At 40.2% G+C, this 24,481-nt stretch overlaps 3 protein-coding genes across 4 annotated transcripts; all 3 read right to left on the bottom strand.

Annotated features, from left to right (window-relative positions):
- Positions 1–68: 68 nt before the first annotated feature.
- Positions 69–14,839, bottom strand: eif4ba (eukaryotic translation initiation factor 4Ba). Of its 2 annotated transcripts, XM_014981139.2 has the most exons (15): positions 14,767–14,834; positions 12,276–12,416; positions 10,009–10,214; positions 8,926–9,042; positions 8,751–8,805; positions 7,839–7,985; positions 7,069–7,224; positions 6,771–6,932; positions 6,413–6,674; positions 5,634–5,722; positions 4,943–5,201; positions 4,779–4,816; positions 3,241–3,370; positions 2,674–2,740; positions 69–532 (listed from the first exon to the last, which is right to left on the bottom strand). In XM_014981139.2, the coding sequence occupies exons 1-15, from the start codon at positions 14,777–14,779 to the stop codon at positions 455–457; spliced, it is 1,920 nt and encodes a 639-aa protein (XP_014836625.1). In that variant the 5' UTR covers positions 14,780–14,834; the 3' UTR covers positions 69–454. The 2 variants fall into 2 exon arrangements, with proteins under 2 accessions (XP_014836625.1, XP_014836626.1); XM_014981140.2 differs by lacking the exon at positions 3,241–3,370 and having other exon boundaries at positions 14,767–14,839.
- Positions 14,840–15,425: 586 nt separating this feature from the next.
- LOC106914384 (uncharacterized) lies at positions 15,426–17,844 on the bottom strand. Its single transcript, XM_014981133.2, has 2 exons — positions 17,168–17,844; positions 15,426–16,681 (listed from the first exon to the last, which is right to left on the bottom strand). The coding sequence occupies exons 1-2, from the start codon at positions 17,755–17,757 to the stop codon at positions 15,808–15,810; spliced, it is 1,464 nt and encodes a 487-aa protein (XP_014836619.2). The 5' UTR covers positions 17,758–17,844; the 3' UTR covers positions 15,426–15,807.
- A 2,120-nt stretch (positions 17,845–19,964) lies between these two features.
- LOC106914390 (keratin, type I cytoskeletal 18) lies at positions 19,965–24,197 on the bottom strand. Its single transcript, XM_014981141.2, has 7 exons — positions 23,648–24,197; positions 22,432–22,514; positions 22,166–22,322; positions 20,915–21,079; positions 20,684–20,809; positions 20,317–20,537; positions 19,965–20,192 (listed from the first exon to the last, which is right to left on the bottom strand). The coding sequence occupies exons 1-7, from the start codon at positions 24,104–24,106 to the stop codon at positions 20,153–20,155; spliced, it is 1,251 nt and encodes a 416-aa protein (XP_014836627.2). The 5' UTR covers positions 24,107–24,197; the 3' UTR covers positions 19,965–20,152.
- Positions 24,198–24,481: the final 284 nt, after the last annotated feature.

Below are 24,481 nucleotides of genomic sequence, written 5' to 3'. Positions count from 1 at the left end.
AGTAAGCTACGGCTCATTTTATCAAATCCTACCTCAGCACGCCTGGAATCCAAAAATGTACAAATTCATTTTTTTTCCTCACTTTTTCCATTTATTTATTACAATTAATTCAAGGTTTGCCATCACTTTTCCATGTGTCAGCTTTTCCATTTAAAACAAGTCCAGTAGGTGACTGTTTTCCTCTAGAACCTGAAAAGTCCTGAGGGTGGGGCAGGGAGAGAAGGGATGGATGGATGGGTGGATTGAAGGTGAAGGACAGGATTGTTGCAGGAAAAACAAGGGAGAGGGAGGAAAAGGGGAGGGGGGTGCAGGGAGGTAGTGGCCCCCTCCCCTGAGAGCCACTTCCATGTGAGAAGATTTTGTTTTTATAGACTATGTGAGATTCTTTTTTTTTTCTTTTTCTTTTTCTCTGGAGTTTGTCACTTTCTCCTCTTGACGCGTCATCAGGCCTCATCTACTCGGCGTCCTCGGTGTCGTCTCCTTGTTCTCCGTCCATTAGCAAAGCGGCGTATTTGCTGGCTGAGCTGAACTTCTGAAGAAAGTAAACAAAAAGAAAAAAAAAAAACATCAAGTTTTTTTTCTTTTTTTCTGTAGTGATTATTTTATATCCATTTCAAGGTGATTTTTTCCCCACTTTAAGCTTTGTTTGGTTTTACTAACATTTTGTGTTTCTAGCTTCAAATATTTAAAAGGCCTAGCCAAGGGTCGAGAGAAGAGCTATACAGAACAGGTTATTGTTCTAAATACAGTAGAAGGTGATTAGATTCATTCTATAAACTACAAGAACCTGAAAAATGCATACATTTCTTTAAAGAGAATGAAATAACTAATGTGTTTACTGTAAACAGAAACAAAATGTGCAGCTACATCTCAGTAAATTAGAACCGTAACAGTTTATTTCTATAAGTCGACTCAAAGTGAAACTCAGATTCAGTCAATTATAATGATCATTTATAGCATCTAGTTTTCTCCAGACAGGCTGCTGAAAGCCTCCATCTTTGTTTTGTACTGGGTCAAACTTGCTTCACTATTACTCCAGTTTGTAGTGGTTAAGCTCGTTACTACCACCTGGGATAGGTGTGATGTTGTATTTTAACACAGGAGATGTCCTGGATGAGAGTGAGTGTGTGTGTGTGTGTGTGTGTGTGTGTGTGTGTGTGTGTGTGGTTGTTTCTGAAGCACAGACTCCAGCTGCAGTCCACATCTCATCAATCTCCCAAAACACCTGAATGGACTTTGCCTCAGACTCCTCTAACAGCTGTGGTTATCTGCTCCTTTTTCTCTTTCATTCAGCCGTCTGAGCAGTCAGCTTCCTTTAGATTCGACCTTTTTGTAGTTTATCCTGATATTGTGATTTGAGATGGACCTTTACTTGAAAAAATGCCTAGTTCACATGGCAGGACTTTAAAATTGTCGACCAATTTTCAAACTTTGAGAGACCACACGCATACCTAAGATTTTTTTATCACCACACCAGGTTCGATCATACTGCGTGGTAAGGCAGGAGCAACACGCCACACACTCACAGATTTCACTCGTCAATATTCAGATGCCAGACAAAAAAAAAAAATCCAGTAAAGTCCTGCCATACCATATGTGAATTTAGAGAGAACAAACATGGCAGACGATTTAGAGACGATGGCAACAGTTTGTGAAGTTCTCCGATTAAAAACGTTACAAAAAGGCGTTTGACGAAGCAGAGACGGTCTGAGCAGCGGCTGTTTTTGTGGCATTATGATATGGAAGGCGAGTTGGGGTTTTTTTTTTTCGTTGTCAACTCTTGTTACACTGTTTTCTGCCGTTTCATTTAGCTTCACCTGTTAATTATATAATTTTAAATTTTTTGTTATTTTGAGGTTATAAAATATTTGCATGCATTTGGCTAGGCTGTTCTTTGTTTGGGATTCCCTTCTGTGCTTACATGATCGCACGTTCTGATTGGCTACCCGTCACATTCAACAGGCTGCGCTCTCGTTCGAAGTTGGGGGGCACCACACATGCTGCAATATCGGGCCAACCCGACCCAACATGTTGAATATCCCTGATTTTAGATCGGAGCGGTCCCAGTGTCCTTCAGTCTTGATACACACACATGGCAGGATGATCTTAAAAAGTCGTCCCGACAATCAGGGCGTCCTAAGATTGGTCGATCGGGGAAATCTGGACAAAGAAATCTTGCCGTGTGAAGTAGGCTTAAGGAATGAGAAATGGCCAGTCATTATTATAAATGCATGCCACAGTTTTGCAGACGTTACCGTTTCTAGGCTGCTAAATGTTTCCAATATTGTTCCTATAGTTAGATTAACCATCTGGTATCAGTTTGTTAAACTTGTGCTATTTTATTAAGAACATGGGGGGAAAAAAGGTGTACTGTTCTCTGAAAAAAAGCATGTCAAATCTACTTAATTTATCAAGAGTCGATCATAAATATTAATCCTTTACCTAAATAACCAATATTAAACGTTAAACATTATTAAAACTGTAACAGCACAAGTTGGAATATTTATTGTCATTTCATTTTAAATAATAGTATCTAGATCATGTTATACATTTTTAATTTTGGTCTTTGTTTAAATGTTGTGAAGTGTGACATTTCACAACATGCCAAATATGTACGCATAACATGCACACAAATTATGAAAACGTATGCATTAGCAAATGGTAGCGACTTACGGGGGTTGGGGTTTCCTCGTATTTCTTTGGCTCTGGAGGAGGTCTGGAGTCTCTTTTGTTGTCCTTTCTACAATCAGAATGAAGCAAAACCGTTTAAAACAAACACCAAGTGAGTTAATGCTGGGCGTTGGTCGATAAAAACCCACACAGGTACACTCTCTGAAAACCAGCAAACTGACTGGCACTTTGCTTAGTCCACCATGTTAGAATGTCTAGGTGATAATAATGTATGCTACATACATAAACACTGAAGTTGATCAACTACTCTACTGCTTAGATATACATAAAACAGGTCAGAATACTGAGAAAAAGCCAATTCTGAATTACGCCGAGTTCTTTCTTTAGCTCTGATGTCAACTTTGACCTAAATGACTTGGTGCAGCCAATGATTTTTTTGTGTGTGTGTGAGAAAGCTGGACATCATGGCATTTGCATGTTGTGCAACATGAGGGGAAAAGATCTGATAGAAACAGTAACAGAGAAGGCCAGTCTTTACAGATGCCCAGGAACTGTTCTCAGTCTCATTCGGAGCTTTGGAAAACTATTTATTCTTATTTTGTGGCTGACCTGTCTGCCTCCTTTTTTCTGTCTTTGTTGGGCACCTCTCCTCGGCCCCGCCCAGCTCCAGGCCCTGCAGGCCCCCCTCGTGTCCGTGGGGCCCCTCGGTCCCGACGCACACCATCAGCCTTGTTCTCATCTTCAAAAAGATGACAGACACTGAGTGAGGGCCTGATTGTAGTGTTTGTACAGTAGACAACACAACAACAAAAAAATAAATTTAAAAAAAGCTCTGTTACAAATGGAACCTAAATGTACCAAATGAGAACTAAATTTAATCAACATAAAAACTGTTTCTATAGCAATGCAACAGCAAAACAAGAGAAAAAAAGCAGTAAAAGTGTTATCTGGAAAATGTTTTGGTTGTTGACACTGCAGTAGCCATTTACTTTTCATTTTTAGTCATCAGCCCTTTCTGTCGCTGCAACAGCTCTACCTTAATGAGTGGCAGCAAAAACTCTGAAAGCACTGAGACAACCCATTTTCTTCAAAGAAATGGACAGAAAACCAAACAAATCGTTTTAAATGCCTCAAAAAATAAAAAGGCGACAGTGTAAAGAGGACTGCGTGTAGAAGTGAACGAGTTATGAAGCAGTGAACTTATCTGGAGAACAGTCACAATTTTAGCAATGGTGTTTTTGTCCTTTCTCTGCTCATCGTTAATAACTTAAACACCAGATTACAACAGTCGAAACCCAAATGGCACCGAACAGTTTCCTGTTTTTACTGCAGACCAGTTTTTCTACAGAGATGCACAGAATCGACTCTTCAACAGGTTTGGTTCGCTTGCCTCCAACGGCCGGTGTTTTGTTGACATTTATTGCGCAGCCCTGCAGACAACATTAACATATCTGTAATGATTGATGTATTATTTTGTAGTGGTCAGAATAACTGTTACACTACAGCTTAAATAAAAGCAATAAAATTTTGATTTTATGGCTGTGATATCGCTGCGTTTTATAGAATCAATGTCAACGTACAGTAAAGAACTGATTTGCCAAGTTGCAGTTTTGTAATTATGAGTTTTGTGATGGTACGAGTGGGATTTACGAGGACGTTAAGGTACAGATATGGCTAAAATATTTACCATTTGAATTTATCTAAAATAAAAGAAATCCTGAAAACCTTTTCTTACAGACTGCTGTAAGAAAACAGCAGCCTGTTTTCTTACAGCAGAAGAAAGACCGGTGTTTTCCACATGGTGTGATGATGCCTTTGGCAGAATACGAACAGTGAAGGAACTTTGTAATAAATAAATGTTGAACAGAAAAGTGCTTCAAATTAGATTTTTGCAAATTGTTTGTAACCTTCAGTAAATAGGAATCATTTTTTATCCCTGTTGCCATGATGCAAAGTTGGCCTTAAAACTCAAAGGGTAACAAGAACCTCAAAATCCTCTAAAATGTAGCAGTAATTAGAGCGATTCTGTGGCTCCACGAACATGGCTGAATTACCATGGCTGTTAATGGGTTTCTACTACACAGCCACCTGCAGACTGGTGTCCTTGCATGTGGAGTTTGTGTTCAGCACTCACTGGCAAACCTCACCTTTTCCAGACCCTCTTTCATCTCCAGAACTTGGCGAGCTGCAGCAAAACAAAGAGCAACAAGAGATGCCTTTAAAAAAAAAAAAACGACTTCAGACGAGCGACTTAAAATCCTGTCTTTCCTGGGCATCTCAATGTTAGCCGTGGCCGTTTAACAGTCCTCACCTGAACTTTGGGGGAGCCGAGCCGCTCGGAGAGACGGGAGAGACCGGGGGCCGACCTTCTCCCTCGTTGGAGCCTGTGCTCACAGCACTTCTTTTGGCCCAAGCGTTCTCCTTGGGAGGAGGGGCCGGCATCACTTTCAGCGGCTCCTTTGAGGAGCCGGCAGAGGTCGGCCGCGGCGAGGAACCGGGGGAGGAGTTGCCTTCTCTCCCAGAGAAAACCTCATTCTCCCCGGAGCGCTCGCCATCTAGACACCTCGACCCTGCCAGATGAAAGTTCTGTTAGAAGAACTCCGAAAAATGTTACTAAATGGGACAAAGGAGAGCTTTTTATACCCAGAAGAATGCATGTAAAGCTCTCTCTGTTGAAAACTGAGCAACAAATTTAACTTAAAACGCCTTGAAAAAGTAGACGTACCTCTGGAAAAGGCATTATTTCATATTTTGTAACAATAAAACCACAAATGTGAACTTACTTTATTGGAATTTAATCTGACAGACACACAAAAGTAGAGCACACTGTGAAGAAATTATACATGAAAACCAAAACGCGCTACCCTGTGCTGATCAAATGAAAGCTGTGGAGCTTTACATATTTTTCTAAGGCATTGTATGAAAGGAAAGACAATATACTCTTCCAGATGTATTTTTAGCAGCAGGCTCTGCCGTCGAGATGTAGAGCAGAAATATCTCACCTCTCCCAGAGGTGCTTCCTGGCTGCGAAGACTCGCTTTCTGTGCGAGATCGCTCAGACTGAGTTTCCTCGTTGCGCCAGCTGGGGTCCCTGAAAATAAGAAACACAGTTTCTGTTACCAAACAAACAGCAAAAAGAACATGGCTGTACTTCAACTTGGGCTTTAAAATTGAGCTGTAAACACAATCGCATCAACAAACTGAGCTGTTGCGTCCCGTTTTATTTCTAGAAGAAGTTCTCTGTCGTAAACACAGCAATCGAAGGAGCTGTTGCTTAGAGTTTTTATGCAGATTCAGCCCATAGATTTTACATCTGCCTCAAAGCTTATCTGTTTAACATTGCTTTTGTTCTTGATGAAGAGCTTCTGCTGCCATCAACACTTTATCTTAAACTTAGAAAGTACTCCTGGAGCAGTGCCTCTGGGCTTCTTGTGTGCGTGGAGTTTTGTACTCTCAGCGCTCCGTCGGCCACGGCAGATAGTTGCACCGAGCCTGGATGTTCTGCTGGAGGTTGCTTCCTCTTAAAAGGAGAGAGTTTGGTTCCATTTTCATCTAACGCAATGCCAGATTTCTATAAAGTCAGTCATTCAATGCAATCAGCTTGGTTTCCGTACACAATAAACTGCACTGAAATGTATAAAATTGACCTTCAATATGATGCTTGATGTGTAATGCGTAAGAAAAAAAGATTTGAACTGAAATTGAAGTAAACGTAATACATTTGGATTGCTTTTTCCTTAAATGGTTGCTTATATTTGAACTGCACACTCGCAGGTGTTACCTGTCTCTCATCTTCCTTTCAGGTACTCGGCTTTTGTCCACCTCCAGTTGTCTTTGCAGCCTCTCCTCTTCTTTTTTCAGCCTCTCTTCCACCTCCCTCTCCTTGGCTGCCGTATCAACTGGTTTTGCCCCACCGAATATGGATGAGGACCTGCCTCCAGAGCTCGGAGGGACAGCCGGAGATGTGCCCCCGCTGCTGTTACCCTCCTCCTCTTTCGGTACGCTGCGGGGTTTCAGGTTTAACTTAGGTCTTTGCTGAGGAGCTGGGGGGTGAAAACGAAGTCAGTGCAGCTCTTCCAAACATTTTTCTTTTGCTTTTTGAAGAAAAATGAACTCAAGACTTGTTTAGGTAACCTCACCTCTCTCCTCACGCCTGTCATCTCGTCTATCGTACCGGTCATCCCGGTCGCCATAACGATCCCTGTCGCCGTAACGATCATTGCTACCTCGACCATCTTCATAATCTCGACGGAAGCTGCTTCCAAAGGCACGACGACCTCCTCCACCACGGGAGTCGAAGCCTAAAAGGATGACATGAAGACAGAGGCAGAAGTTAGGGCATCCTGCTGTAAACAGGAAAGAGCTTCTCAAAACACCAGCACCAAAAAGAAAAACGCTAAACCAAAAACCAACCCAACTCTGTGGAAAAAAACTCACCTCCTCTATCATAGTCTCTGCGGTCCCTGTCGTCATAGCGGTCCCTGCGGTCTCTGTCGTCATAGCGATCACGATAGCGGTCTCTTCCTCCATCATAGCGATCGTCCCGTCGTGACCCCTCTCTGTAACGGTCTGACTCATACCGGTCCCGTGATCCTGCGATGGGATGAAGAGAAAAACGTTTTTTTGATGCCGATGCAGCAACAAAACCAGCTGAGGACTGAAAACTGATCATTTCCCACTTAACGAGTATTACACTGGCCAGACAACGAGTACACACTAGCTTAAAGAGTACACACTATTTAGGTGTGTGTTGTCCCACACATCTAAATCATGGAACAAAACTGTTTAGGTGTTGAGATGTTAAAGTTTTACCACAGACCTGTAGCTCTTCCACCTCAAGTCCTCTCACCCAGTTGGGTTTACACTGTGTGATTATGTCGGTCTCTAACTTTCTCAAAAATTGTACGGTCTGCTGCAACAAACATCCAATTACTGGTATGACTGAAATGTTTAAACCCTGTAATGTTTTTCAAATGGCACATTCTGACATCACCTCTGCTCCCAATAAAAACAACAAATGAGCATTTACTGCAGAAAAGCTGCTTGAGGCTCCTATGCAACTGAAATAAACAAACTGATTTAATCATTTATGAAATCTAATCACATTTGTGATTTATCATATAAAATGCTTTATACCATTATCACATGTCCACAAAATAATCTGCAGGGAACATCTAAAAGAGGGATAACTGGAAACTTTGACTTACTTTCTCCAAAAGCATCATCCCTCCTTGGAGGTCCATCATCGCTGTCCGCACTGGGCCTGGCTCTCCAGTCGCTGTCCGTCTTGTCGGGACCCATGTCTGCCATACGTCCACCCCTGTCTCTGCCTCCCATGGATCCACCGTCTCTTTCTGCAAAGTAAAGAAAGTATCTTGTGTTAAGATTGACATTTACAAATTATTGTAACAATGTATCTGCTAAGTTTAAAATCTTGTATTAGGGTGTATAACATGATTAAAACTCAACAGAAAAAAAAAGATGCTCGAATCAGTTGGCAGTTTGCATTTGCATTGGATTTGCATGGTGCACACTTCAGTTCACTAGGAGTAAGAACATCAAGCTTATCCATCTTTGTTTTCTTACTAGGTACAGCGCATCACTGTGAATACATTCAGGATGCACCGTTTCTAGTGAAAAAAAATGTAAATGGATGAGCTTCCTGCTCCTAGGGAACATCATCGCCTTTGCTAACTAAACTCAGCTGGTACTGTTGGCCAACATCTTCCTGATGTCAAGCTGTCGACACGCCCATGTGAGGATTAAAGACTGGAATAAAATTTTATTTCAGTCCAATTCTCGTCTAATTCTTTACTCTCATCTTGAAATGTAAAATACTGACTCATTACATTTATGGCAGCTATTTCCAAATGTGGGAAGGTTTTAAATATGAATAGTAGCGTCACATGGATGAGAGGAGTGTAAATATTTTAATTATGTTAAGCACTTTGAAATGCCTTGCTGCTGAAATGTGCTATACAAATAAAATTTGATTGATTGATTAAAGATTGCATAACGAATTGTTAGTAAAAATCAATTTAAATTACTTGGAGGGGGTGATTTGGGAATTACGGATTGGTAAACAGAAAAAATGTCCACCAAAGAATTAACAAACCAACCTTTATCGTTTGACTGGTCTGCAATATCGACACGAATCCTTCGGTTCCCCAGGTTCTGGAAATATGAATGGTGAACAAAGAAGCACAACAAGATTTAGTTTTGTGGCTGAGAAATCTTGCATATAATCTCACAATAATCAAACTAATAAACGGTTTGTGAAGCTGTTCATCTCACCTCTTCACTCAGACTGAGGGCCCTCAGAAGGGACTCCAGGTCATCAAATTCAGCATATCCAAAACCTTTCAGCCTCTCTGGATTACTGGGCTCTCGAGGCAGACGTACTGCGCTGATCTGAAACAACGAAGAAAAAACAAACCATTAAAAGGAGCCAAAACTTCACAAAATTAAGCTAAGCAAAAAGAAACCCCCAAAAAAAAGCTCAGAAAATTTAGTAGCTAAAATTAGAAGTTTCTGTTGCCATTTCTTGGATAAAGAAACATTCAGAGAACAAAAACATTAAGACTATTATTAATGACAAAATGGCTCAATCAACTACAAACAAGTTAACAGACTAAGAACACGGGAACTAATACAGGTAATAAATGTTTACACAATAAAAAAATGACTTATTACACAAACATTTTTAATATCAAACTTAAGTTTGAAGCCAGAAATTGTTATTCGAAGAAAGTTAGAATATTGCATATAACCAATAAAAAAGGATGTTTAACACAAACATGTCTGCCTAGTGAAAACTGTTCCTGTACTGTACAGTTTTGGTTGTCATCGTTGCTTGTGTATCTTTTTCTAACACGTTTCCCTTCCACTCAACTTCCCATTAATATACTTGGATTCAGCATCCTGAACTTCTTTAGCAACAACCTTTTGTAGCCTTCCCTCCCTATGGAGGGTGACCATGACAACCTGCTGAGCAACCGTGAAGTCATCAGTCTGCACTGTGACAACACTTTGGTTTTACAAATTGCTTTTACTGGTCTAATATTATAATTTTCAGACAAATTACATTTAGTGGGGGTTTCTAAAAGCAAAAAGCCACAATAATCAAAAGAAGCAACAAAAAAAATGCATTAGATGCCTGTTGTGTTCGTTACAACATAAACTTGCACAAATGAATCTCTTCAGTATTCTTTCAGCGTCATACACCTTTTATTAAAATCAATAACCACGGTTTTATGAACAGAAATCGTAATTACCTTGTAAAAATCATGACATATTTTTGCCATATCAAACACAACACCTCTTATGCAAGTAAATTGTGTTAACTGAATGTTGGTCCGCTGTGTAAGCTGTACTTACCGCCAAGCCACGAAAGAAGTCTTTTATCGACTCCTCTGTGACGTCGTAGGGCAGGTTTCCCAGGAAGGCGGTGTACGGTGGGCTGCGAGGCAGCCTGGAGCGTTCGATGTTGGGCTCACGTGCCGAGCGAGGAGCCGTGGGCAGGATGGACCGGTCAATGGGTGGGGCCCGGTACGTATCCTCCTCGGTGTGCCAAGATGTGGCAACTAAAGTGATTCAATTGGGATACATTTTGCAAAAAGATTAAAACATATTTCTAATCAATGCTATTTTTTTATACTTGCATTCCTTGTGTTGAATAAAATTGAGCTTAAGAGAAAAAATGTAAAGCAATGCAATGACATTAGAAAAAATTTATTAAGTATTAATAACAAGCCAAGACAAACCTAAATCGTGCTTAGTGATTATTTCCAAGATTCACAATTTAAAGTGAAAGCAGTTTTATGTGCTCCTCATTAAGCCACTCATGACTTTAATTCACCACTTTGTAAAAAAAATAATCTAGTCCTGAGTAGCAAACCGTTTATTAAATCTGACTCAAACTATCACTTATAAGTTTATTATTAAAACACAGGAAAAGCCCAGATACAACTGCATGATAACTAAATCCAAACAAAAGGCATCAGCGAAAAACACTGACAATCATCTTTACTCAGAGTTCAACCCAACCTTTTATTTTAGCACTTCTGCAAATAGTACAGAAACAGGTACAGCTTAACAATTAAAATGTTTTATTGCGTCAGATAAAGCATTCATGTTCTCTTCTGGATTTCCCCTACTAGACGTTAGCCGTGGTTGAAACCAAAAGATTTGAATATCATTCAATCACCGCCCCTCTTCATTCTGCATATGGCTGTCAGAGGTAATTACATTGTCAGCCGACAGGTGAGCAAACATTAACCAGAAGGGGGAAAAAAAATTATTTTAGCAGATACATTCAAACTCACAAGCTGGGGGTAAAAACACCACACAACTAAAATGCTGACAAGTCCCCCCCCCAATCCTGTTGTGTGTTTTGAGACCCAGCAGAAAAGGCCTTTCTATCCAGACATGTTTTACACGAGATAACATAAGTAACAGAGATACCACTTTTAAACAATGGTCCCATTTGTTGTGAAAATATATATATATATATATATATATATATATATATGGTGGATAAAGAACAGAGGAAAGCCGTTGTGGTGGATGTAGCAATACCAAGTGACCACAACATCAGGAAAAAGGAGCATGAGAAACTGGAGAAATACCAGGGCCTCAGAGAGGAACTGGAGAAGGCCTGGAAGGTGAAGACCACAGTGGTGCCTGTGGTCATCGGGGCCCTCGGGGCAGTCACCCCCAAACTGGAGCAGTGGCTCAAACAGATCCCAGGAACAACATCAGACATCTCAGTCCAGAAATGTGCAGTTCTAGGCACAGCCAAGATACTGCGCAGAACCCTCAAGCTCCCAGGCCTCTGGTAGAGGACCCGAGCTCAGAGGATGAAAGAGACCACCCACGGAGGGTGAGAAGGGAATTTTTTTTATTTTTTATATATATATATTAGTGACTTAAATTAATATTAAAGTTAATCATTTCCTCAACATGAAAGTCATCCTGCCAGAATTGTTATATACAGTATATTGCATGTTTCCTGTTGTAGTTCATATTCATGGGAAAAGTGCAAAAATCAATGCTCAGACAAACGTAACACGCACAACTACTGCAAAGTATCAAAATAATCAAGAATGAAGTTCAATTCTCTAGAAATAGTGTTGTTTTTAATTATTCATAACATTCTCAACAGAGCTAAGACCTAGCAAAACTAGCATCGCTGCTTGATTTCAATCCCTGAGAGGATTATAAGCTGGCAGACCACCAGGCTTTACTTGCCCCCCCCACAAGCTAAAGCTAAGTTTCTAGTTGAGGCATTGAACTGGGCACAAGAGGGAGCACGTCCCTTTCATCCAGTCAGAGTATTCGCTCCAAATACTGCATTCGCTTTGACAACCAGCAAATCAGAGTACTGCAGCTAGGGCAGAGATTATTAAACAAAACAATACAATTTAGAAAAACAAGAAAACTTAATAAAATAAATGCTTCAAATTTGTACCCCCCAACAATATTTACCTAAGAATAGAAATACTTAGCGCCCCTACCACCGGGCTTAGCAAGTTTTCTGGAGGAAACCCTGAAATGTCTACATTTAGTATGTGTACATTTAAGCCTGCACTCCATCCACTGATGTATTTTGGTTTTTATTTTAAATACATAAATTATTGGCTCACCATCTCCATCCAGGTCGTCAGTCTCATCAGCCCAGCTCGTGGACTTGGGCGGGTAGCTGGGAGCAGGAGTACCGCCTCCGCCGTCTTCTGCCAGGAAGTCATTCAGAGTGAGGGTCTTTCCCTTCTTATTCTTCTTCTTAGCTGGAGGAAAGGAGTACAGAGACAGGCCTGTCACGATTACCAATTTTGTTGGACTGTAAATTGCCCCAGAAGTTAAACGATGAGACAATTTTCAAGAAATATAATTGTAATGGCATAATATCGCAGGAACACATTGGCAAAGATCAATAAACTTTAAATTCTAATGAACATTTAACACTGGAACTGGAAGACATTTTAAATATCCAAAGTAAACAAGATAACAGAAACAACAAGTAAAATTAATTATAAAGTCTAAGGAACCAAAATTGTCCTTTGAAAAAAAAAAAAGATAGTTGAGACCAAAGCACCAGACTGAAAACTTTATCAGAAAGAAAGAGAGGAGAAAAACAAAAAAAAAAATCATGCAAATGAAAGTTGAGCTTGTTTCAATTTATGGATTAATACATTGATTTATTGTGACATGACTAACAAAGCATTTGGTTAACTAAAAGAATAAACTCAATTATGACTGAGTTGCTCTTCATTAAACTTCTTTATGTGTATTTTTGATTGACCTGCATTGGTACTGCTGTATTACACAAAGAAAAAAAAAAATCACCAAAAATGTTTCTGGTTGAAATTTTCTCAGTTATTTGCAATGTCAGCTCAAAATAAACTAATCGACCAGAGATTGACATCTGTCAAGTTTTTCCAAATTATTACATGAAATACTGTTACATTTAAATACTTTCTTCACATTTAATAAATGCTTAAAGCTAAAAAGTCAGCTTAAGGGACTCATGTACAACAAACAATCTTTAAACAATCCTTCTTCCTAGTAGGTTTTCTGCAGCATTCTAAACTACTACCTCTATTAAAAACTTGTAGTATATTAACTTTAGTGTGTTATAATCATTAGAAGGGAAAATTAACTGTAACCCCATGTCAGGCCTAGAAGTAAAATGGAATCGGTATCAACCAGATTAGCCTGATCACACTGAAGAGTTGAACAATGTACAAACACAAACTAACCTCAAGGTGCTTGACTTCTAATATTTACCTCTATTGGTTCATGCATTACAGGGTTTGTTGCAAAGCCAAACATTAGTGCAACTGAAAAAAAACTCCCATAATAAGTTACCTGTTTAAGTTACAAGGGGGAAAAAAACAAAAAAAATAAAACGTACTACTCATCTTTCAGCACAAGGAAAGAACGGTACATTTTAAAGCATATGCTAAAATAATGAATTTAGATGTTCTTTTTGCCCATTAGGGAGGACTCCAGTCAGAATGCCAACCAGGGGCCATTAGATGCTCAGGGGGGGGGGGCTTCACACAGCTCATAAAGCAGGTTTGACTTGTTTTGGTTTGAGAAGAGAATAACTCTGAAACTCCCAGGTGTCAGAAACACACCATAACAACATCAGAGGGGAAAAAGTATTTAAAACGCTTTCCAATTAGAGATAAGCATGCCTAACTAAGAAGCTCTCGTTGTTTGTCCACGTGTATATACTAGCAGCAACATTTTTGTCGTGACTCAAGACTTCATTTGGCATGACGTTTTTTTTTAGCATTACTAAAAAAATGTTTTATGTGTGTAGTTACTGGGAAGTATAAGCACACAAGTTGTTGCCTTTATTATCGCTTTCGTCTCTATGTCTTTGCAGGCTTAGTCAGCAAAGGGCTGCTGACGGAGGGTGCGGGAGGGGAGGGGGGGAAGTATCCCTGCTTAGCTGGCTAGGTTTTAGGGCCTAGTGCGACGTCGTAGCGTCAGGATCCAAGTGCGCCATCAGCGGTTCCAGACTCGGCCGACTGGGAGAAGACAGCTCAAAGTTGGAGGAGATGACCTGCGGTACATACGGGATGCGACCCAACAGGTCCAGCTGTCTCGTTTCATCAGAAACGAAGTACCAGGGAGCGGCGCCGCACACGTGGGAGAGACTCTCCAGGCGGCCCGGAGTCCTCGGCCCAACCCCTCCTCCACAAAACGCGCCTGCGCCCGACGCTTGTTTGCCCGTAGCGCCAAGGCGAGCTCCGCCGCTGACTTACAATGTGCCAGCTCCGAACACAGTTAGCAACATTTACCAACGCATCGCCTGTAAACGTTACAGTAAATAAACCTAGGCACCAAAACACCGAGGCTACATTCCCTAAATAAAGAGCGTTTTTACTTGTAGGCCGAGGCATTTCAGATTACAAGTCGTTGCTTCGTTCATTCGGCTTCCCCTGCCAGCTTCGCCTTTAGCGTGCTAAAACAACCCATAAACGAGTTCATAGGAACAGGACAATGAGATGAACCGCAAAAGAGACAAATAACAACAATTTTACTTTATGTCTCAGACTGTCCGGAGATATAACCCGGTGGAATTCCCTCTAAACGACTCGTATCGTTCACCCACATAAACCTCACCTGACGCCGCCATGTTGGAGAAGCAATTCGTTGTAGTTCCCGGATGAAAGCGTCAGAGGTTTATTATCGGGAGCGCGCATCGCAGATCACGGGCCCGTGCCTCCTCCCATGTTTACTCCCTGACCCATATCTGCTCCGCCATGGCTTTCTATTCAGTTTTGTGCCTAAAACCATCTGTAAATCCTAATTGTTGATTGTTTATTTTCATTTAATGTGAATTTTCATCATCCACACCTCTGTGTCTTAATCATTTATAAAAAAAACTTCAAGGATAACTCCTGCGGAATGAATGTTAAATACAGTATTTATAAAGTAAGTTCGAGCAAACTGCTGGGCAAATTTACTGAAAGTGCTGTGGATAACTTTTTTTTTCACCAACCAATAGGCCTATGGTAACCCTGGAGGATCTGCAGAGGTCCACAGCTCAGGTGAGACATTTTGATAGACCAATAGTCAGGGGTACCACGCATGGTACTTTTATTGCAGAGTGACAAAAAGAAGCTCGTATTCTGGCAGAATGCAATCTGTGCTTCTCTGTATTTTGTATTCACTGTAGGAGAAGTGTTTTTTGAGCACAGTACAGGATTAGTTTATATTTCATATCTTTTATATAAGTGAGACCACTGTAAAAAAAAGAAAAAAAAGGCAAGAACAAAATGTTAGTAATATTGCTTGTTGATAAATTTAATTTTACCAAGTATTTTTGGAGTTTGAATATTTATTGTTTTTTTTAACCTTTACACACCTTCCATAATTAAGAATGTCTGCACTCAGAAAGCCAGCCATCTTGATTGGTATACAGCTTGTTTATTTTGACTTTGACTTCAGGTGAACTCTGACAGAATATTAAGGGCCGGCTAAAAATATTTGTTAAGCCATAATATTGCTTTTTGCTTTTGTAATGTAAACACTGAGATAAGGGAAATGAGATCTGTAAAATGCAGAGTTATGAAAGAGATTCAGTTGTATTTCATGTACAAATAGAACATTGAAAATGCACAGTAAATACAGAGTAATTTTTTTTTTGTAGTTGCTCCGACATCAGGCTTCTTTGCCCAAGCCTTTTGTCAGTGGGCCATTTTCATAATTTGTGAGCAGACAAGCAACAGTGTACAGCTGGTTGATAATCCCAAGAACACCTAGGGGAATTTCAGAGTCAAATAACTTGTGCTCTTTGACTCTGCGAATGAGGCTCTCCACATGCACTCCAAGGCGTGTTATGGCCGGGGTCCCCCTAACTTCCCTTGCAGACATCTGAGACCTCCCAAAGAAAAATGCTGGCCTGTAAACTTTGCAGGGTACAATGTCATCAATAAGTAAGCCTCTGTATACCATGACAGCCATCCCTGGTTTTAAGAGGGTGAGGAGACCAGATTCACGTGTGATCTGCTTGTCACTGATGGACCCTGCATACAGTCCTGAGATGAATGTCACTGCCCCATGTGGTGCAACCCCTATCAGCCCCTTCAGAGTGCAGTGTGATTTGTAAGATGAAAACACCTCACTCTGGAGGATAGGGGAAGATGGGCACTGGCACCTCAGCTCAGTACAGTCAAGGATGACTGTTGTGTCGGGGTAGTCCTTGAAGTCGGCAGGTAGATGGCTATGGATCTGGTCCTCTGGTATCCAGATCCTAATGGAGCCAAGCACTGTGAATAGAAAGTTGGTCCATGCAGTAACAATCCAGCTGACCGTGGACTGATGGACACCATAACGGTCAGCAAGATCCCATTGCTTGGATCCAAGGGCCAGGTAATTTAGGAACAGGAAAAACTCATCAATGGGCTGCAGGGTTTGGGTTGAGGACGCGGAGTCAATGGCAGCTCCTCTCTGTCCTTGGCGAATACTGACCATGGATGGCAGAGCGGGCTCAATCATGGACCAGAAACGCATCAGTAGGTCATATGATGCAAACCTGAAAAACAAAGAAAATATTAAAATACCAATAAGTGTTCATATTTACCAACAACATAATAAAAAGATATATATATATATATATATATATATATATATATATATATATACTCCTGTTAATAGCACTATATTTGTTATTCAAATATATCCCTAATATATTTTTAGAATAATTTAGAGAAACAGCTAATTTTTTCTATTTATTTTTTTATAATGTAGGACTGAAGATATTTTTTTGAAGTTTTCAAAATTTCAAAATAGAATTTTTTCTAAGAACTAGTACAGTTTTAGAAAACTTTAGAGAAACAGTAAAAATGTGTACATAAAGACTGATGAGATACAATATGACTGAATGCAGAGTAAATTACATCATTATGGTATTATACGGGAAATTTACGGGAAAATACTAATAGAGGAGCACAGCATGAAAGAGGCCAAAACGGGGAGACTTGGCAGGTATGAAGATGTATACCGAAACACAAAGTCTCACCTTGTGAAGAATCTAATGTCCTTGTCCGATGACGCGAAACGATGAATGCCGAATCGCTGCCTCAGAGTAAGGCTCTCCGTCTGTTCCCGTAGCTGGCGGACTTCCTCTCGGAGAGCATCATTTTCCTCCAACACCAAATCCATAACTGCAGGGTCTGGAGCCGAGGCGTAATCGTGTTCCTTAATACAGACATTGGCTGGTGGGTTAGCCTCCTCCTCACTGTGCTCTGGTGGTGGTCTTTTCCTTGTCTCCCAAACCGCCGGTGGTGGGAGTGGAAGGGAGAAATTATTCCACTCGAAAAGAGCAGGTACAGCTCCCTTTCTTAACCTCCGTCTGCCCATTTCTTTCTCAGGCTCTTTTATGTCCTCAGGTTTGAAATGTCGGCTACAAACTCTAGTGTGACCTTTGATGGCTAAGTTAGCTCTCCGGATAGCCACTATCCATTGTTTCCTTAACTCCTCATCAGCAGGGAAGCTGAAAAAACTGAGGAATTTGTTGCACCTACTACTCACCGGACACAATGGCACACAGCAAAACTCGGATGTTGTGCCAGTTGCTCTGAGATATTTTATTTTCTGCGTGCTCTTCATTGTTGTTACTGCTAAAAGCTGTACAGAAAACAGGCTTCAGGAAACGATCTATGTGGAGTAAATTTAAAAGGAAGTACGTCCCCACTACTCGTGGCACGTCTGCTCATGCGTCAGCTATTCAAGTATGGCAGGCCGTTTTATCATAAATTCGGTTTTACCGCCCTTACATTCCAGATATCTGAAATTGCTTTATGACTAGAGGTATAACTAATTTAAGATATCTTCAATTATATTTTGACTAGACAAAATACCTATTCGCGATATCTGTAATTACATTCTGACTAGTCGAAATGACATCAGATTTACCAATCAGTTGTATGGAGGATATGGTAGTATGGCAGGCCGTTTTAACATAAATTCTGTCTTACCGCCCTTACATTCCAGATATCTCAAATTGTTTTATGATTAGACGTTTTAGTAATTTAAGATATCTCTAATTACATTCTGACTAGTCGAAATGACGTCAGATTTACCATTGCCTTGTATGGAAGACTTCGTTTCAAGATATCTACAATGAAATACTGACTATCTGAAATACACATTTCAGATATCTACAATTAAATTATGACTAGTCATAAAGTAAATTCAAAATATGTAGATTTTAGTTTTGACTAGTCAAAATTCTATTTAAAGATATCTTGAATGATATCATGATATAGTTTTGAGATATAGTCAAAACTATATCTCCTATATTTAGATAGGAGATATAGTTTTGACTAGTGAAAATTAAATTATAGATATCTTAAAAGCAAATAATGGCTAGGCAAAACTAAATTAGAGAAATCTCGAATTGTAATTTTGACTAGTCAAAATTGCTTTTCAGATATCTCCAAATGAATTAGAGATATCTTGAATTACGCAGTTTTTCTATTTAAGATATCTTAAATTAACATTCTGACTAGTCAGAATGACGTTACTGATATGTTGAATATGTGTTCTGTATAGTCAAAACATCACTGACTTACGTAGCATTTTGATAGTTAATAAAACAATGAAAAATAATAAAAAAATAGAAAGATGTTTGAAAATGCACCACTTTCATTTTGAAAGGTTGACAGCAGCCCTTTTAGCTTTTCAAAGCTGTTTTTAAGTTTATTGTGTTTGTTGGAAGTAAATAAGCAAGAAATTCTATGCAGATTTCTGAAGCAGTCGTCAAGTGCCTAAAGTTTTGCTATATCCACATATATCCCATATTTATGAGTATGGGAGCCTGTTTCCGCCACTCTGGTAAAAAAAAAATATCTCGAAATAATGAGGTACTATCTCGTGGCTCTGTACCGCCCAGTGCACAGCGAAGCTGTCACGCTTTTCTCACGTTCTTGCAAATGCCCTCTCATCAGACACACATACTGTAGCGGCTTTCTAGGTTCCAAAGCCAAACATCAGAATTTATATCAGAGAAAGCTAATTCTCCAAGACAATATAGGTCAGTATAAAATCAGTCTTCACGTATTTGTTTTTGTTTTAGCCAATGTTTCGTTTGGGAATCGAAAACTCTAAGATCAATTTCCACTTTTATTCCTGAAGGTGGGGTCTCCGGAAGACCTGGCTCTTTTGGCTCGGATCACTTAAAAGAGTTGGCTCTTTTGGCTCCAAAGTACGTGCTTGCACGTGTTCTTCGGAAATGTATTTTTTTTGTTCCTCAATTTATTATCCACCAGAAAAATGTTGCAAAATGAATGAGAGCTCATAGTCGGAAATGACTAGATTCAACAGCTCTTCTTCTGGATCGGCGTAAAGTGAAATGTGCATTTTGAGTTTTAAAATGAGTTTGTTACTTGGCTTTTGATGGTTACATTTACAGATTTACCGGCGGAAAATTGATGGAACGGGAGCTTTTAATTCAGAAATCTTCCCATTTTGTCTGAAACTTGTTTTTGTACTGAACCAGCAATCAGAAAACATGCTTCTGTTACATGACTGTTTACTGCTCTAAAGTAATGGGTTTTAAATGTTTTCATCTCTGAATAACACACCAGCAAATGCATTTTTTTACTCATGAAAGTGCATGCAATTACACTTCCAAAACTGCTTGACCAAACTTAAGACTGGATTTTCTTCTTTATCTTCTGACTGACCAAATCACTGGCCCTTAAAATTTATAAAACAGTTTGATGCCTTTTTTAAAATACGTTGAACAGCTATAAACGGCAGAATACATTACACAGTTCTCCAAAAAATAATAAATAACCAAAAGCACTGCAGCATGGAAACAACTTCTTTTATTGGTCACCACAGGAAGTGTGTGTTTCTGAAGCAATTAGGTTTCATTGTGTTGTGGCCTGGCTGTATATGTAGAACTTCTTTGTTTGGCTAAGCGAACCAGCAAGATGCAGTTTTCCCTTGGCTGTTGGTGCGAGTTCTCACTGTTCTTCTTCTGGATCTCTGTATTGAATTAACTTGTGGCATCCAGGTCCTCCAGTGCATCCAGGAGCCTGTGCAAAACACGATAGACTTTTTTAAAATTATTATTCTTTATGACTCCCGATTGAAACTATGAAATGACACCATATTTCATAGTTTCCATATTCCATATTTCAACGCCCTCATGATTCTTACTTAAAGTCTCCGCCATCCAGCAGAGTCTTGTACGTGCTGATCTCGGCCTCAAGCTTCATCTTCATGTTGAGCAGCGTCTCGTACTCCTGGGTCTGCTGCTTAATATTCGCCCGCAAGTTGGTGAGTTCTTCTTCTAGGCGTATGACGACGTTGTTGTATTTTTCCATTTCCATGTTGTAGCGTAATTCTGTGTTATGTAAAGTGTCTTCTAAAGAGGCTTTCTGTTGGAGAAGTTGGAAAACGTGTGAAAACCGGTCCACAAAAAGACATTTTTGGATAGATAATATGCAGCTATAGTTTTACAGATTGGATCATTTCAATCTGTGAATAAAGCAAAAAATGTGTAGAAAATGTTTTGAGGGCTTACTAAGCTCTGTTGAGACGCGAGTTCAATTTCCAGTGTCTGTATTTGTCTGCTTAAATCGCTTTTCTCCACCTGAGCCCCCTGGAGTGCTTCTGTATTCTGTGACACCTGGACTTGCACATCTGCAATCTGACAGGGAAAAAAAAACAAAAAAAAAAAACACGACATGTTGACCTGACAAGATAGCCCACCACTCTATCTTATCATTTCCCTCATTTTTCTGGCATTCCTTACCTGATTTTCATGCCAGCGTTTAAGGTCCTCTGCATTCTTCACAGCAATCTTCTCATAGTTGGCTCTCATGTCCTCCATAATCTGAGAGAGGTCCTGACCTTTGGGAGCATCAATGTCCACTTGCACGCCAGACTGGGAAATCTGATTCCTTATCTCCATCACCTCCTGTAGGAAAGTAAAAGGGTTAGGGAGACAAAAAAGGAACGTAAAAACACATTTTTATTTATTTATTTATTTATTTAGAGTTAAAGAGAGTTGAATTTGAATTGCTGGATGACTGTGAAGCCTACAGTATTTTTCATATGGTGCTAAAAAGAACATGTAAAAAGGTTTTTCCTTTTATATAAATACATGTACATTAAAGGAGATTTGGCGCCCCCTTGTGGAATGTGTGGCTTTAAGCATTTTAAAAAATATCTATCAAATGTGAAATTCTGCTGTATGTAATTTGCATAATTCATCTTAAGTTAGAGGTTTATTTCTCTATTTTTAGGGAGTTTTGATTGGATTTAATCACCCATAGTCTAAAATCTTAAATACTTAGACCTTTGCTAAATAATTGTACACTGAACACAAGTTACAGGTTTTATTTCTGAATAAAACACATTTTCACTAGTGAATGACATTAGACCACCTTAGACCATTTGCGAAACAAAATATATAGGTTGACTGAACCTGGATTAAAATGTTAAATTAATGGATTGTTTTCAAGAACACTCTAGAAACTCTGACCGAGTGTTTCTATTTCGACTCAAAATGTTAGTGAGTCTTGATACTCTGTTTCATATTAAGAACAGGCAGCTGTTAAAGCTGACATTCACAGCTCATTGATGACGCTTCGTCTTAGGAGTGAAAAGAAGCTTGTGACTCTGTTACTAATGTGTGTTAAAAGCTGCAAGGTCACAGATAAATTCAGGGAAACTGGAACGTGTTCTCAAATAGCTAAGATCTCAACAAATAAAAGAAAACTCCTCCCCGTCCTCTCCCACTAACATACTTTTGCTACACAGATTTATTTCCACAGTAAAAAAAAAAAAAAAAGAATGGACATATTTTTTTTCCCTCTTTTTTACTCTGTGTTTAAACTGAAATGGTAAACTATTTTCAAGCAATCCCTTTGGGTTTTCAAGAAACACTTTGCAACTGTGTTGGAGTTTGTTCTGCAAGAATATGACATATTCTATTTAAGAATTAAAATAAATTGTGCCCCAGGGTAAAAGTGCTAAAAATAAAGAGACACCGCAAACTCACGTTTTCATGGTTCTTTTTCAGGAAATGGAGCTCTTCCTTCACAGCTTCGAGCTCGCTTTCGATGTTCAGCCTGCTCATGTTGGTTTCGTCGATGACTTTCTTCAGGCCAGCGATGTCGCCCTCCACAGACTGCCGGATCGCCATCTCATTCTCGAACCTGTTGCAGGTCGGACATGCAAACACCTCTGTTAAATACCATAGGATGATGCAGTTAAAGGAGTTGATGTGGAGAATCATTAAAAAAAAAACTAAACTAAAACACATACTTCACTTTGAAGTCATCTGCAGCAAGACGGGCGTTGTCAATCTGGAGCACAAATCGAGCGTTCTCGGCTATTTTGTCAAAGATCTGTATGAGAGAAAGTTATTTTTTGTGTCATATATACATACGTGTCATGCAAACAAAAATATAAAATGAGGACATAGTGCTCTCGAAATATAGTTTTTTTTTTTTGAGAAGGCTCCTCCATGGATGTAAAAGTCTGAGTTGGAGCATTTACTTCCCCATTTGTAACGGCAGAAACCCAAGAATCAAGAGCGTAGGATTGTCTGATTCATAGCAACATTTGCTCATAATAAAAAAGGAACCATAAATTGCAGAACAGGAAGAGGGGGATGTTCCTGCAGCAAAGCAAAAACTAGTTTGTTTTAGCGTTGCTATACGAACGGGTTTCCTGTCTGAAGAAGTCACGCAAATAACTTTTTCTTCTCTCCAGCTTTCAGCTGCATGTCGCTGTCAGTCACATGTATCACTCTGGGGTTGTATGCGTGCACAGATCTAGGAAATTCTTTCTGACTGACTCTCAGCTTCTTTTTTTTGTCTCTCTCTCTCTCTCTGTGGTCGTACATCCTGCCACAATAAACAGCCTAAATTCTTGCACCCTTTATGCCAAGATAGTCACCATAGATGTGCCATTATATGATATTGAAGCACTGGACCCTGAAAAGGAATGTGACATTTGACTCTCTGGGACTGGAGCTGATTGTTATACAACCACTGCACTGCAGACATCTTTCAGTGTGTGTGTGTGTGTGTGTGTGTGGATGTGGTTACTACACATCTGTTTCCCATTGAGGCTCTCCCACACCAGAGCATGCTTGTAGAATCACCATCTAACAAGCAGATTCTTTAGCTTTTTTTTTCTTTTTTTCCTGGTCTTCTGAGTGAGCCTCTTGTGATTCAAACCTCGTGTTAGTGATTCATTGGAGGACGTTCTGGCCCGTTTGAAGCCCTAAAGAAAGCTCCGCAAAGGGAGGGTTGTAGCTTAGCAACCACACCCTTCATTTTCATAAATGAAATCTGATAACTTTTGAAGGTAACGCAACTTATCTTTAAAAATCCCAACTTGGCGTCTTGTTAGTTTCTAGCACACCAATTTTCACCACTTAAAATCTACTTTTTGTCATTGTTTACGTCTTTAAACTATAGCAAAAGAGAGTCACAGATTTCCACTTTGAAGCACTACAAAGTTTTCTTCTCACCTGGTTGCGCAGGTCTTCTATGATGGGCTCGTACTTGCTGTAATCTCTCACATCCTGACCGCCCCTCTCCAGGGCCTCCCTGATGTTCACCTCCAGCTTCTGGTTGGCCTGCTCCAGGTTCCTCACCGTCTCCAGGTAGTTGGCCAGACGGTCGTTCAGGTTCTGCATTGCCCCCTTCTCATTGCCGAGGATGCTGGCACCGCTACCGGATGCAGCAGCAGCACCGGCCCCGCCGAACCCCGCGCCCGCTCCGCCGCCCAGGGCACTGCTGAGCTTGAAGCCACCAGAGGAAGTTGACATGGGAGCACCGGAGCGCAGGGTGGATACAGAGGCAGAGGAGATGCGGGCACCCTGTCCTCCGGCTCCGCCATAAATACTGGCAGCTCGGTACTGAGGAGCAGAGCGGGTGAAGGAGATCCGGGACGAAGGGATCTGCATGCTGGAATTTCTGTAGCTCATTTTGAAGAATTGCAAGAAGAGGTGCAAAGAGAAATCAGAGCTGTGGAGGCTGACTGCTGGCCGAGTTAGAAAGTGACGCTGCCAGAGGGAAGTGGGGGAACTTATACTGCTGCCTCTCTCCTCCAATAACAGCTGGCCTCTTAGACCCTGCCCACTTCACCAGCCGCCTCACTGCTCTCTCCTTCTGTCGCCCGCTGACAACGTTCCGCTTTTCTTTCTTTTTTTTTTGTTTTTTTATCCCTCAATGTGTTTTCTGTCGCCATGGTGATGCGTGAAACACTTTTGGCCGTGAAAAGGCTTGAAGGTTGTTAAAGCAAAATATACCCCCACACGTAAATTATTCATCAAAGCAAACAGAAGAACATATACACCCTG

This window comes from Poecilia mexicana, unplaced genomic scaffold, assembly GCF_051168715.1.
Source record: "Poecilia mexicana isolate PSO_F unplaced genomic scaffold, ASM5116871v1 scaffold_5, whole genome shotgun sequence".
Taxonomy (NCBI): Eukaryota; Metazoa; Chordata; class Actinopteri; order Cyprinodontiformes; family Poeciliidae; genus Poecilia; species Poecilia mexicana.
This window is presented reverse-complemented; position numbering and strand designations above follow the sequence as displayed.